This window comes from Archocentrus centrarchus, chromosome 7, assembly GCF_007364275.1.
Source record: "Archocentrus centrarchus isolate MPI-CPG fArcCen1 chromosome 7, fArcCen1, whole genome shotgun sequence".
NCBI lineage: Eukaryota > Metazoa > Chordata > Actinopteri > Cichliformes > Cichlidae > Archocentrus > Archocentrus centrarchus.
This window is the reverse complement of record NC_044352.1, coordinates 19403966-19418319: the sequence shown is the minus strand read 5'-3', so window position 1 is coordinate 19418319 and position 14354 is coordinate 19403966. Positions and strand designations below refer to the sequence as shown.

The 14354-nt window shown below is 37.7% G+C and overlaps 1 protein-coding gene across 4 annotated transcripts; it reads right to left on the bottom strand.

Annotated features, from left to right (window-relative positions):
• Positions 1-3876: 3876 nt before the first annotated feature.
• LOC115783786 (uncharacterized) lies at positions 3877-12763 on the bottom strand. 4 transcript variants are annotated; one of them, XM_030734787.1, is made up of 8 exons: positions 12600-12760; positions 11749-11782; positions 10316-10392; positions 9057-9162; positions 7965-8948; positions 7131-7283; positions 6249-6341; positions 3877-4966 (listed from the first exon to the last, which is right to left on the bottom strand). In XM_030734787.1, exons 5-8 carry the CDS (start codon positions 8946-8948, stop codon positions 4646-4648), a joined length of 1551 nt encoding a protein of 516 aa, XP_030590647.1. In that variant the 5' UTR covers positions 9057-9162; positions 10316-10392; positions 11749-11782; positions 12600-12760; the 3' UTR covers positions 3877-4645. The 4 variants fall into 4 exon arrangements, with proteins under 4 accessions (XP_030590647.1, XP_030590644.1, XP_030590646.1 ...); XM_030734784.1 differs by lacking the exon at positions 9057-9162 and having other exon boundaries at positions 12600-12763; XM_030734786.1 differs by lacking the exons at positions 9057-9162; positions 12600-12760 and adding an exon at positions 12279-12578.
• Positions 12764-14354: the final 1591 nt, after the last annotated feature.

Genomic DNA, 14354 nt, shown 5'->3' with positions numbered 1-14354 from the left:
GGAGAAGTGATAATTCCTTTCATTATATGGAGATATATCAAAGCAAATAAATGATGATGATAATAATTAATGCTTATGAGTCAGCCCTTTCACTTATTAGTATATATTTCCATAAACAGTTTATTCTGTGATTGGCTGGCAGCCTAAATCGAAGTGAGAGCACCTAAAAATCCTCTAAGCCCCATTTTGAAGTTTTTTCTCAGTTTGTTCTTCATTTATTTACTAATTCGTTATCCCTTCCTAGGCCACGATCCATGCATGCACTTATTTACATCAGTAATTAATGCCAATGACTAACCTGCTTTGAAATGTCATAAACTGGGCCAGGCGTCCTCCAAAAGCAGAACACTGTTGCAGTAGTATGACCTCCATTTATTTAGCATTGATTTATTTATTAGGTTTTTGCTTTGGTAAACAAACCTTTATCAGGGAACACAAAGAAAGGTAACCTCCTCATTATATAGTGATTAAAAAACATCTCCAGGGGTAGTAACAATGGACATTATTTACATTTAAAAGTCATTAAAGAAAAATGTTCAAATCCCTCTTTGAAATTATCACGCAGTGTCTTAGGAAAATGTTTCTTTAGGCAAGTTTATAAGTAGGTATATAACCTCAATATTTACCGAGTTTATGGCCCTATTTAATCACAGATGAGTTCAGATCACAAGGCGAGTTTGACCCATTGCAAGAAATAAACAATAAAACAAAAAGATGAAAGCAACAACACAAGTATGCGTGCCTCCTAAACAACAGGAATGCATTGGCCACAACATATAAAACTTTACAATATAAACATAACACAGAATGTGCGCAAAAGTGTACATCATGCAGAAATAAAATTCATGCTAAAACCTATCAAAGTCTTCCATAGGGTACCATTATGTTTTCATTAGAAACTAAGCAACATATTTGGAATTTGTGGGAATTTTGCTTTTGTTCCTAACATAAATGAGTCCAAATGGAAGGCTGTATTTTCTAAAAACTTGAACGATCTTAAAAGGCTTGTTTGAAATTTGTCATTTGTATGTCTTAATGTAATGTGATGTTTTGTAAAAAGCATTTGAAGAAAACACCATCATTATAACTCTTATACTTTCCACACTATTTAAAAATTCACAGGAATCACCAGAGAAGTGATATAAGAAAATGGCACTCAGTAACAAAGATGTTATTAGAAAAAAGTTTGGTGAACAAAGCGGAGACTTAAATTATGAGGGACAAACTGCTGCATTGCACGCAAGCACCAACAGAGTCCTAGAAGTTGTTTCCAGGTTGGTGTGTATATGTTCTGCAGACTGGCCTCTGTGAATTACCATTTCATTAAATAAAACCTTTGATTTTGCATGTTCTCCTGGTTTTTATCACATCCTTGTGGGTCAAACTCTAATATCTACTTCTGCAAAATCATTTGTATGAGCATAATGCTAGCGCTTATGACCAAGCTGGGAAACATCTTCCTTTTAATTTTTAAAGCAAATCATTGAAATAAAACCTTGTGAATGTCACAAACACAACCTTGTTCCATTGTGCCGTAAAACGCAGAACTTTTATGATTGGCCTTTAGGAGGTTTTACTCTTTTTATGACCTGCTAACCTTCTTAGCTTTATCCCTCCACAGTAGTAACTGCTGCCCACCAGTCTCTCCAGGTGCTTGTTGCTCAAGATGATTGTTAAGTATCAATTTCCTGTGTCACCTTTATGGGTTTTATTTATTTGTCTGCTCCTTCTTGTGGAACAGAGCCCGAGCATCACTCAGGTAGATGGATTATAACTCAACTGCTACGACTCATCAATCTTGGAAATTTGACTTCCTGAATCTCATACAACTGTTACTGTCATATTACGGCACAGCATTATCAAGATCAATGGCATTTTAAATGCTTCCCAGTTAAGGATGATCGGTGACAATAAAAAGGTAAGTTGGTGATGAAACTGTCTCTGCTGTGGTGAGCTGCACTCAGCACAGCGAGGGAGTCACCTACTGCAGCTCACTTGTCCCTCTGAAGAGCTCTGCGCAACTGAATGAACTTGTAATCACAACAGTCACCCTGCGAAATGTCACATGTTTCCCATTATTGATCATTCAAGACTTATTCAACACCCGATGACTTCATCACAGAGTCTAATCAATAGACTCGTTATATTTTTTGGTTGTTCTCACGTATAAAAGCATTTTGATATTCATAGCATGAAAGCATTTTGCAGTGTTATCACAACATTGATATCAGGATATTGGAAATATGAACTGTATGTAAGTTTCAGATCTCAATGTTGTGTCCCCCTGGAGACAGAGGGACCATCTGTAACAGCACAAGAAAATAAATATAATTGATTTCCTTAATACTTTATAGTGTTTACCTATCAGCCTGCACACACAATTTTATAAACTGACGTAATGTTTCAGACCAGAAAAAAAAGGTGTTTCAGTTCTGAGAGACCCAGCTGTAGCTAAATATAGTGGATTCTCAGACAGCCTATAATCTACATCTGTAACTGGTATGGACAGTACTGTACTTTATTTTATACTGCATTTATTCTGCCATATCCCAAGTAATATTGCATAGTGTATAATAAGGATGTATATAAGTTAAGGTAAATTTCAGTTTTAAGCTGTTAAGCTGAAGTGTCTGGATAGCACCAGAAGTTATATTTCAGAAGTCTGACAGCTTCATTCTAGTGGACTTTCTGGGCTTTTAGCTTGACCTGAATTATATTCAAATAGTGTAATAGCACCGAATAATTCCAGTTTTTATTTATTAATTTTAGTTTTATAGAAGTGCTGATTTACTGTCCATGCCATTTACAGCAAAAAAAAAAAAAAAAAAAAGTGGAGCAAATATTATAAACATCCATCCATCCATTTGCTTTCTTCTGCAAAGGGGGGGTGGGGGTGGGGGAGCTATCACAGCTGTCATAGGAGAGGCAGGGTACACCCTGGACTGGTTGCCAATCTGTTGCAGGTCAACAGGATAATATTATTAAGTAAAACTAGCAAGATGAATCAACTCATCTCTAAAACAGTTTGAATGTAAGTGTTTTTCAGCTCAGTTATACTTTACTATTTCAATTGTTTTTTACTTAGAATAGGTAATAAAGTAGCATCTGGGTGCACCAACCTTTTAATGAGGAAAATCGAGTATTTTCAGAGAAATATAGCTTCTTTAGTTTTGCAAATGTATTCTTTTAGTGTCAGAGCTGCTGAACAATGAAACCATCACACTCTTAACCCAAATTAGTTGAGTTTACTAGAAAATCGCGTGGAAACTCGTTGCCTTAAACCATTCTAGTTTTTACACAAAGATGAAACTAAATATGTTTAGTAGTCTTTACTAAAATTGATTACCTCATATAAATTTCTTCCCATTTATGTGAGCTAATCAATTTTAGTAAATACTACTAAACATGTTTGATACATTGTACTAAGGTTCTAAGTTAACACAACTAAACATGTTTAGTAGTCTTAACTAAAATTGATTACCTCATATAAATTTCTTCCTATTTATGTGAGCTAATCAATTTTAGTAAATACTACTGAACATGTTTGATACATTGCACTAAGGTTCTAAGTTAACACAACTAAACATGTTTAGTTTCATCTTTGTGTAAAAACTAGAATGGTTTAAGGCAACGAGTTTCCACGCGATTTTCTAGTAAACTCAACTAATTTGGATTAAGAGTGAAAATTACTTTTAAGCTAAACTGTAAAGCAAATAAGCAATTTAACATTTAAAGCTATTTATATTTTGTTAATATAATTAATAACATTTCCTCTTACCCTCTTCCTATTACCCTTTTTATGTTCAAGTTGTATTGAATGTAACACTAAATTGTAAAGAGAATAAATCAAATACATTTCAACATTCCAATATTTTATTTTTTGCAGAATACTTACGCAAAAGACAATTTTAACTGTAGTTTGTCATGTTTTTCAGAAGTATAAAAAAGTATCAAAACAGTAGCCATTCAAAAAAAAGTTTGCCATACAAAAGGCAAGTAAAAATAGGCATATGTGCTTGAACTCAATTCTAACATGTTTAGAGAAGGAATACAAATGCAGCAGCATTCAACAAAAATATTTGCATCCTTTTGAAAAAACTGGACACCTTAAAATAGGACACAATCTCCAACTTGGAAAATGAACAGATCAACTATGTTTAAGGGAAGATTTTGCATGTTTTATGTAAATGTACAGTCTGTGTTGTTAGTAAATGTAATCAACTGAAGCAATAAATTCCTGTGCTGCTATTGACTGAAAAAACCTGTAAAATAAGCAGTAATGTTGCTGTTGAGGAAGAATTACATTATTTTGAATTTACTGCTTCAAATGACTACATTTACCATCAACACAAACTGGACGTTTACATGAAAAGTGCTGAATTTTCCTTTAACTGTATCAACTAAATATTACTATGGAGCCCTGAGCATACACTTCTAAATCCTGTTTTTTAGAGTACAAGTGGCTGGACACTGATGTCTCTTATAACACTGTAAGCTGAACATTACAAACTTTCTTAAGAAATAAAAGTTGTGGCAGTACTGCTGCACTGAACTGCATTAGATAAGAGCAACTTTATCAACTCCATCTGCATTGAGTATATTTTCAACCCCCTGACTGTTCACTGACAACACACAAGACATTTCGTTACATCGCAAGCTGGTTTTTCAATGTTTGTAACTTTGGTTTTAGTTCAACGTGGCCCAGCTCAAGAAATACCTGTTGGATGAACTGGAACGTGAACTTCATAGAAATGGGGTAACTGAGATGCATTGCATATGCAAGTCCAAAGAGAAGACACATAGCTTTTGGCAGGTCTTGAATGTTGTCCATCACCACTTCTCCCTCAATGACAATTTTTAGTGAGGCTGGACTGAGATGCAGGGAGGATGAGGGCACAGCACCTTCAGGTTCAACAAGGAGGATCCCAATGTCAATGTTGCGGAAAGAGTCATCATCATCTGAGTCCTTTATAAATGACAAGAGCACAACAGTGATATTTCAGTGACCATCAATAATTGATAAAAAAAAATAACTTCCACAATCAAATTGAAATTTCTGTCATATCTGTTTTATCATGCTATGCAGCCCTAGTTTCCTAGTGTAAATGTTGAATGAGTTGGAGCTCCACAAAAGAACATCTATCCAGCATCTTCATGTGCTAGTGCTAAGTGGAACAATACCTTATCCTTTGAATTGTTTAAAACTATGCTCACAAGTTTTCTTCAATCACTGGAACTGCCATCTGTTTTCCCACGCCTGTCTGTCTATGCCCAAATCCTGACATGAACCCAACACAGCATAGCATAAGATATAAATTAAGATATATATATAAAAAAAAAAAAAAAAAAACTATCCCTTTAAAGTGGGTTGCATGAGGTGCTTACAGATGGTCAGCATACTTACCTACAGTAGATGGTGGTCAGCCTTTCCCCACTTTGGAGAAGCAGCAGGTGGATCAGTGTAGGTAGATAAGCAATGTACTGCTGCAACTTGTATTTTTAGATAAGTCAAAAAATTTATATCAGTTTTAGTGGACGCATACTATTTTCAGCATCTCAAACTGCTGTCCAACGGACCTATCTGACTAGAAAATTAAGTTACAGCACTCTCTTCATGCCAACCAAATGCCATAGGAAAAATTAGTAATTTTACCTCACAGAACACAAGAGTTGTTAGTCTAGCATGTCCTTGATCCTTAAATGTGTGCTACTGTGTGATTTTAGTGAATCCAAACCAATCAAATAATAACACAATCGAACAGACTGAGGCAGCAGTAGAAGAGCCGTTCCTCTGTTCAGCAAAGTAAACAGATTTTGTCTATGAAGTTTGGCAGGAGAAATCTATATACAACTTATATAAAAGTAATTTTATGTCAGAAGTCTGACTGACAGTAAGGTAATGCAGTGAAAATATTCTGTGTATAGTGTACATTTCACTGATCTAGATTTTTTAGGTGGCTAAAATAATGTTGTTATAAACACTGATCACAGCAGTATATTGCTTAGTTTCCTACACCAGTACCTCTGCTGCTTCTCCAAACCGGGGCCGTGTCAAATGGCACTTAATTCAAGTAATACACTGACTTTGGATAAATAGGTCATACAACACAGCTGCAAAACATTATTGCAAAGTAAATATTAAAGAATTTAAAGTATTTCAAAGACCCATGAGAACCGTGTATAAGAGTGAAAATTCAAGATTGAGTTGTTATTGTTCCTTTAGGTAGTCTTTAAGTAAAATTACTTACAAAGGCTGGTTTGTAGAAGTCTGTGGGGTTGTCACCAAGGATAACAGGAAGTCCTCTGAGCACCAGTGTTCGAATATCAGTTGGCTCTGCAGTCTTTTGGGCAGTAAAATGACAAAAATAAGCAAGTAACTAAGCACAATTGATTGTATCAAAAAATATAAAGTCCCCACATCTTCTTAAGCATCGTTATTACGAATGTACAATATATCGGCATTAACATCGGTATCAGCCAATATTAGTCATTTGTTAACATGTGAGTATTGGTCCGATAAACAAAACTGGGCCAATATTAACAACCCATATCTATTTCCATCTTCTTGTCATTTGATTCCGGACGGGCAGGGGAGGAGGTTGGTCATGTGGTATTTGTTTGGTCATGTGACAGCAATGCAGCGCAAGATTGTGAGGAGTTCATCTGAAGCAGAGAATCAATGTCAGCTGTGGGATTGTTTTGTTTTTTCCAAGGTGTCGAAAGGGTAGTGAAATATATATATTGTATACATTATCAGTTATCTGCCATAACAGCAATATTAATATCGGGTATCGATATCATCCCACATTTTAATATCAGTGCATCCCTAATGGTAATCAAGGACTTTTGAAGGCACATTCCCTAAAATTTAAGAAATACATGGCTCATGGTTAATTAACCCACTGAGACAGTAACACCCTTAACACTGAGAAGAACTAGCAGGTTTTACTGAAGTTCTCTGAAAGTTTAAGTGAAGTTCAGAAACTCAGCCTTGTTTTTCCATCCCTAAATTCAAAATCTTTTAATCATTTCAACAATCTATGTGAAGCATGAAAATAAATACAGTTGGACTTAAAGCCAAGTCATTACATGAGCTGTTGCACACAATGCAAGTGATTAATAGGACCAACCTTTGTTTGTTGGGAAAGCTGTGTCAACATTTGGCCAATGTTCCCTCTCTTGGATCGAAAAATCTCGATAAGACGAGGACTGTGCCGATCAATGCTCTCATAGAATTCCTGTTTGAGATTCTTGCCAACAATCCTGTTGAACTCCATGCATACCTGCAAAATACAGAAAATGCTCCAATATTACATCTTTACAGCTAATAACTGAAGGTGGAAGCACCAGAGTGAGGACAGCAATAAAAATTGCACAGGTGTGGACATGGTCAGCTGTAAAACACAAAGCCCCCTTCAACTCACTCACTTAACACTTTAAATTTGGGGATATTTCAGTTATTCTAGTCAAACTTCTTTAACAAAAACTTTGTACCGCACACAACACAGGAGTTGCTTTTCTACTGCCCTGATTGTTTGTAGTATTGTGTTACTTTTGTGTAGCAGACCATTGCTACATATAAACAGACTATTAATATTTTGTGTCAAATTATATATTTTTGTTGGCAAGTAACCTTTTAATAAGCAGGATAGCGTACCGTGAATAGGGAATTAATAGATGATAAACCTCTTCAGAATAATCTGAAATCAGAGTTCTGCATCAGGGTGTTGATTTCACAATAACGACCAACTCAATATACAATATTCCTTACCAAAAAAAGATAAAGGCAGCTGTAGATAGCAACTACCATGTCCTGCATGGTAAAATTACTTTTTTTTTTGCTGACAGTGGGAATGGCTAACAGATAAATATTTTTAGGTTTTATAAAGGCAGTTTCCTAAGAGAAACACAGACACATATTTAAAAAAAAAAGTTCTCATTATTTTATTCATGAATGAACTAACCTGATCTTCTGTGAAAAGAGCAGGCCAACGTTCCACCATCTCACATACGGCAGGTTCTGACTCCACCACCTCTTTTCTTCTCAATGCAAACGTCAGATCCATCTTCTCTTTTACAAGCTGTCCATTTGGTGTTCTCTTCTGCATTTCATTAACCAAGTCTTTGCGGGCACCCTCAAGGGCTACCTGATTAAATCCGTCTGGAAAGTTGGGTAAGAAGTTGATCTCGCCTTTCTTTGCCTTCTTGATGTTCTTGTTGGCTGGTTCTCCTTCAGTTGAATGCCCTCCTCGTTTCCCTGCATTTACTGCTACATCAAGGCACCCTGATCTTCTGCGCTTTGTTCTGTAATTAGCCATTTTAAATTTTAGACTATTTTTCCAGCCGCTACAGCGACTGGTTGAGCCTCGCTCCTGGAGAGAGGGGTGCTTGCTTATGAGGGCTTGTGCAACACTTTCGAACTGAGCATTATTTGGGTATGCTGTGTAACTATACATGCTCTCTGCCAATCTTTCAAGAATCTCATGTTTCAGCTCTTTTGTTACTTTCAGGTGCGTACCATCACGAAGAAACTGAAGATCTGCTTGCCTAAGTCTATATGCTACATCAACAGAAAAATCTGGGATATCAAAACAATCTGGCCACTGTTTCTGTCGCTCCTGCGAGGATGTAGAGAGGATCTCTGTATCTGCTACACTGGGTGTGCCACTCAAAATTTCTTCAGATGTTGAGACAGATACCAACTCAAGTAGAGGGATGACCTTGACTGTTGGTTTTTCAGGAAGATCTTCGATATCTGTCAGATTGCACACTTCATAATTGAATTCAGGATCTTGGTACTGGAGACTGAAGTTGAAATTAAGTCCCAGTGATTCTTTAAGCTTGCCTATCAAATCCTCCACTGTAGTAGGTCTTGTATTCAGAACAACCTTTCTTATATCTGTCTCTGTGAAAATTACTCTCAAGGTCATCTTCTGGTGTGCTGCCATCTTGGAAATAAAAAAAATAGCTTATTAGAAATATATACACAAAGACATAGATATTCAGTTTAACATATGGCTTATCAAAAAAGATACAAAATTACCAATTAGGCTTACATTTAGACTCTATCCAGAGCAATGCTAGTACTGACAACACTTGTGGTTTCTCAACACAGAATATAGCGAGTGAGTGTCACTGCTGAATTTTCTCCAAATCTGTATGCTGACAGAGGGAAAACATCATTCAGCTCTTTTAGTTCCACCACACACAAAGAGGGATTTGCGCTGCCACAGAGTTCAAATGATCTGAAATGTTCATGGTACCATGCCGTCATTGTATTGCACACAAACAAGATCTCTGTGTTTATTGCCACAATCTGCTTGATCTGTTTGAAATTTGGGAGGCCTGAACATGAACCGACAGAGAGTATCATATCAGCACAATATCTAATTCCATCTACAGAGACTGATGATGCAACCAGAACCTTTGTAAGCTGGGGTACTCTCTTGCAGAAAACTTGTTGGACATTCTCGGGGAAAGATGTGATCAGTGCTGTGGTAACTTTGTCCAGCTCAACTGAGGGCTTGAAAAACGAACTTGTGTCCAAACAGTAAGCCATCATTTTCTGATGCTTTACAGCCAGTGTAAGTGCCACATGTCTGAAGTTGTGTGCATTACGAATGACCCGCTTGAAGAATTTATGTTTTCCCTCGAAACGCATTGTCCAGACATCTGACAGTGGGCCAAATGCCTTAATCATCTCAGGATAATGCTCAATGAAGTGGTGTTTTGGACGCAATTTGAAATTTGGGAATGTAGTTTGCAACAGTTCTCTGTGTTCTGACACTTTGCAGTCAAAGAAATGTATAGACTCTTCAGTGTGCCTTGTTGCTACAGCCAATTCAACAATATCTTTAAGGAGCATCAGAACGTTCCAGGCATCGTCCCCTTCAGGCACTTTATGGCCAATGAGAAGTGGGAGCAACCTGATTAGAGCCCAGTTCTCATGGCCATTTCCACCTATGGTCCCTTTGGTAGAGAAGCCTTGGGCAATAGGCTGAGGCTGGTCAGTTTTGTCATGAAAAGCATATGCAAAAGATTTGATAGCATGGTTCAGTGTTTCTAATGTGAAATATTTCTTAGAAATCAGTTCTGAAATGCAGAGTGATAACTCAACAGGAACAACCCCTTCAAAAAGGTCGTGTAGGATGTCAGGGGGATAGCCACGAGCAACATGAAAGTGCTCCAGACTGTCAGTTAGTACACATCGTCCCTTTACACCATACTGTTTTGCCAAAGTGGGATCCTGCTGTACCTCCTGTACCTGTTTGTTGTGAATGTCTGCAGTTCGGGGTTCAAAAGAGCCCGAGCTTACCTCCTTGTCTTGGATCTCACTCCTCGTTGCCATGCAGAACCTGCAGAACTTGTCCACTCCAAAGCTCTCAAAGAATCCTGCAAAAGAATGAGCAGCCAAGTTATCAGCAGCCACATACAACACTGTGCCTTTGACACATGCTCCCAACTTCTCAACATATAGGCCATCTTGCTCCAAAGAAACCAGATCCTGGATCAGAGGATGAAGAAATTTAGCATAGCCATATTCTTTTACATCAGAGGCTTTACATAAAAGAGCAAGTTGAATGGACTGGAGTGTGGACCTATATTTTGATGGCACATTGGCAAGCACCCAATACACTGCACTCATTTTATGTTTCTTCTTAGATGTCCCTAATGGATTGGACACTTCAAAATCATCTGTGTAAAGTCCAACAGCGATTCTGAATTCCTCGCTGTTAAGGAGGCCATTTCCTTTACAGTACAAACCATCTCTGTATGTACTGTACTCATGTGGCACATGTTTTTGTACTGGAAGAGCTTTATCTAAAATGTCTGCCCTGTTCAACATTTTCTGTAACATGGCATTTATAGGAACATATACAGCACTAGATTTCTTTTCCCTGGCAATAAAGTACTCAACTGGCATAACCACATCAAAGTTTTTGTTTACATATGCTGCTCTCCTTTTAGAGGTTGATAAGGAGCCACCCTTGCCACAATACTTTAGTATGATATTGCTCTCTGAGGCAGCCCTGACTACCTGTTTCACAGTTGAATCATCTACATCTGTGTGTAGCTTCAAAATGTCCTTGACTGAATTGTGCAGCAGTGGTTGGGACAGTTCACTTAAATGTAGGAGCTGTTGTATAACTTCATCGATAGAACTTTGTGGAATGTGGAGGATGGTTTGCATCTTTAAAAAAAGAGCAGCTAGGTTGTGCTCCAACTGTTTCCCAAGATCATGATGCTCTTCATTGCTGGACTCTTCGCTGCCTTCTAAATCAACAGTGTTGTTTGGGGGCCCATGTTCCTCTTCTGCCACTTCATTGGTTTCACTACCAGACACTATTTCTGGTTTGAACATCTTCCAATTGCCTGTTCTGTGCTGTTTACTTCTGTGTGCATTGAATGTGGAGTACACAGTAGTATGAAAGTTACACCCATTATATGGACAGTGGACTCTGTGATTAACTTTTAAATGTGTACTCCGCAAGTGAGTGATAAAAACTGCCTCTGTGCAAGCAGCAGAAAAATCACAGGACTGACAGTGAAAGGTCAGTGTTTCACACAGTTGTGCATCTTGGTCTTTCTGGTGAATTTTGGATAAGTGGACCCTAAGTGCACTGATGGACTTAAATGTGCATAAACACTCTTGGTGTAAGCAAGGAAATGGTACAGTTCTGGTGTAGCTTCCATGTTTTAGCCTGTAATGTTTTAAGAGGTAACCCCTTTTCTCTGATGTAAACTCACAGTATTTGCACTTCCACTGCATCTTCACACGGACCTGTAAGAACAAAAAATAATAAAAATTTTAGCACACTTGTCCACAACCATGTCATCAGTGATCAAGGAAATATGGTACTTTGAAATACTGTCTCCCTTTGAAATTTCTGTTCTCAGCCTGAAAATTTTGTTTTCCCATTTCACATTAGAGTTAAAATATTGCCAAATGAGTTAGGCTTACCCTTCTGTCTGCAGACAATTGACAGGTTTAATAACGTTTCTAACTTGTTGTCAGTTCTGTATTTTAAGAGTCTGGAGATCAGAGGTGGAGAAGAAGAACTGGCGATAACCTCAGCTTCAGCTCTTTAGTCATACAAGATTTCAACCTTTGTGTCCGACCATTACATTTCAGTACATACGAAACCGTATAGAAAAAAAAACGTGGACTAGGTTAACACAAGCACATGCTGTTACGAACGATGTGAAACGCTAAGCTAACGATAGCATTTAGCTGTCTTGACACTACTGGAGCGGCTTTTTCGATTAAAAAAAATTACCCTCAGAGACAGGATACACTCGGCTTAAACTTGGTGTAATAAAGGTTTATTTCAGCAAAGTACATCTCTCCTAAAGTAACTGTCCGTTATAAACTGAGACTCGTCAGTATGCTAACACTAAGCCAATGCTAACATTCGCGCTCGCCACTCCACTCGCGATATTTAACTTCGATTCCAAAACCCCTCACTTTACCAAAGTGTCGATAATGGTGGCGGTAGGCTGTAACTATAATTTTCAGTTATATCTGCACATGGAACTCAGCTATCTTTTAAGCAAAGAAATAGCTAGAATTATTTAAAATAGTTATTCTTCACACTTACCAGTCAGGAGTCGTTGAACTTGCCACGGTGCATGTTGCAGCAGGACTGAGTTTGAATATGCCCCGCCCCTTCACTTCAAAAACATAATATCTTTAGTAATCTCTGCTTAACAAGTTCATTACACTCTATATTTGTGTAGAAAAGTACAGTTAACTAATTTGATTTAGTAATGGGACAACATTTTTACCAAACACGAAAGAATAAGTAATGATTACTAAAACGTTTAATTACAATTAATATCTGGGTTAAGAGTGCAGAGAGCAAAGGTAACTTTCATGAAATGTTCAGCATTTCAAAAAGACTTGCATTAATTTTCACTGCATTATTAATTTTGCAGCATAGCAGTGTTGCTGATGTAATTTTCATAACAGAACTTTACATTAAACTTTTCACATATTACATGGTTAGTTTTAAAGAAATGTCTATATGATCCACAAAAAGCCAACACTGGAGCCCTAAAACTATGATTTAGGTCTGAATACCTAAATCATCTTAAATGCAAGAACAAGCTGACACAGACTGACAGGCATGGAGGACTAAGGTTTTCACTATCTAAAAGCTGCCTAATAAGAAACAAAAGCCATATAACTATACTATAACTATACTATAACTATACTATAACTACATATAACGACGTTGTTGACATTTCCCTTCTTACGAATAAAAGAATAATCCATCTTAAATCTAAACAGAAGATTAGTGCTTTATTAATACAGCATCATTTTTCTATCAGCATTTTGCTATTAACCATGCTTAGCATGCACAGTAGACTACTGATTTGCACTGTGAACAAGCAGGGGATGTTTAAGTAAAAAAAAAAAAAAAATAAATAAATAAAAACAACTCCTCTTTCCCCGCAGCTAAAACAATGCTGTATGAGGGAGAATATTACAGAGTGTGCTGCAATGATGAACATTTCCTCCTGTTTCATGTTTAACCCTGCTCATTTCCCACAGTAAGAACTCCGGAAACACACAAGTGTGCACAGCAGCTTGGGGGGAAGATGACTGATGGCTTGTTGTCATGATGTTTGGGATTCTGCCGACTCGAAGCCTCCTGGCTCACTGAAGCTGTGAAGCACTGCAGCACATACTACAGGCTATAGTTGAAAAGTCCTGGTATTAGTAAGGTATTGCTTCATTGTCACACTGTTGAGCCTGTGCAGGATGCAGTTATCTGTAATGTCCCTGGCCATTTGCACAGTAGTTGCACTGGATTTATGATTATGGCTCATGTGCTAAGACAGATTTCTGCTATTCAACAATGAAGCAAGAACAATTATTAGAATTTCACACTGAGCGGATGGGTTATTTTGTTTTCAGCTGGTATTCCCTGGATTGTGTGTGGCCAGGGTATACACTAAGCTAAACCTTACTTCTGACCTGAGGATTTTTCAAAAATGTCAATATTAGGGGAAAAAAGCTGACACGCTCCATCAATCACACAGATAGCCATCTTTCAACTGGTCAATGTGCCACACTTCTGTGTGTGCTTCTTCTTTAGTCCTTTCTCTGTGCCTTGAATTATTTCTCTTTGTCCCTCTGCCATATTACAGCTCTATCATGACACCTGATGAGCCCACCATAAACATGGCATAGATAGCTGTCAGCTTCCCCTCTTGGAACTGCATTAACAGCAGTGACCCGTCTGGCTGGTGGCGACAGTCGTCTGTCAGCGCTGGTTAATTCTCAGCCTTGTGAGGGTCAAGAGCTGACACATAATGAGAGTTGACAGTGTTGCAGGGCTAGACAAGGG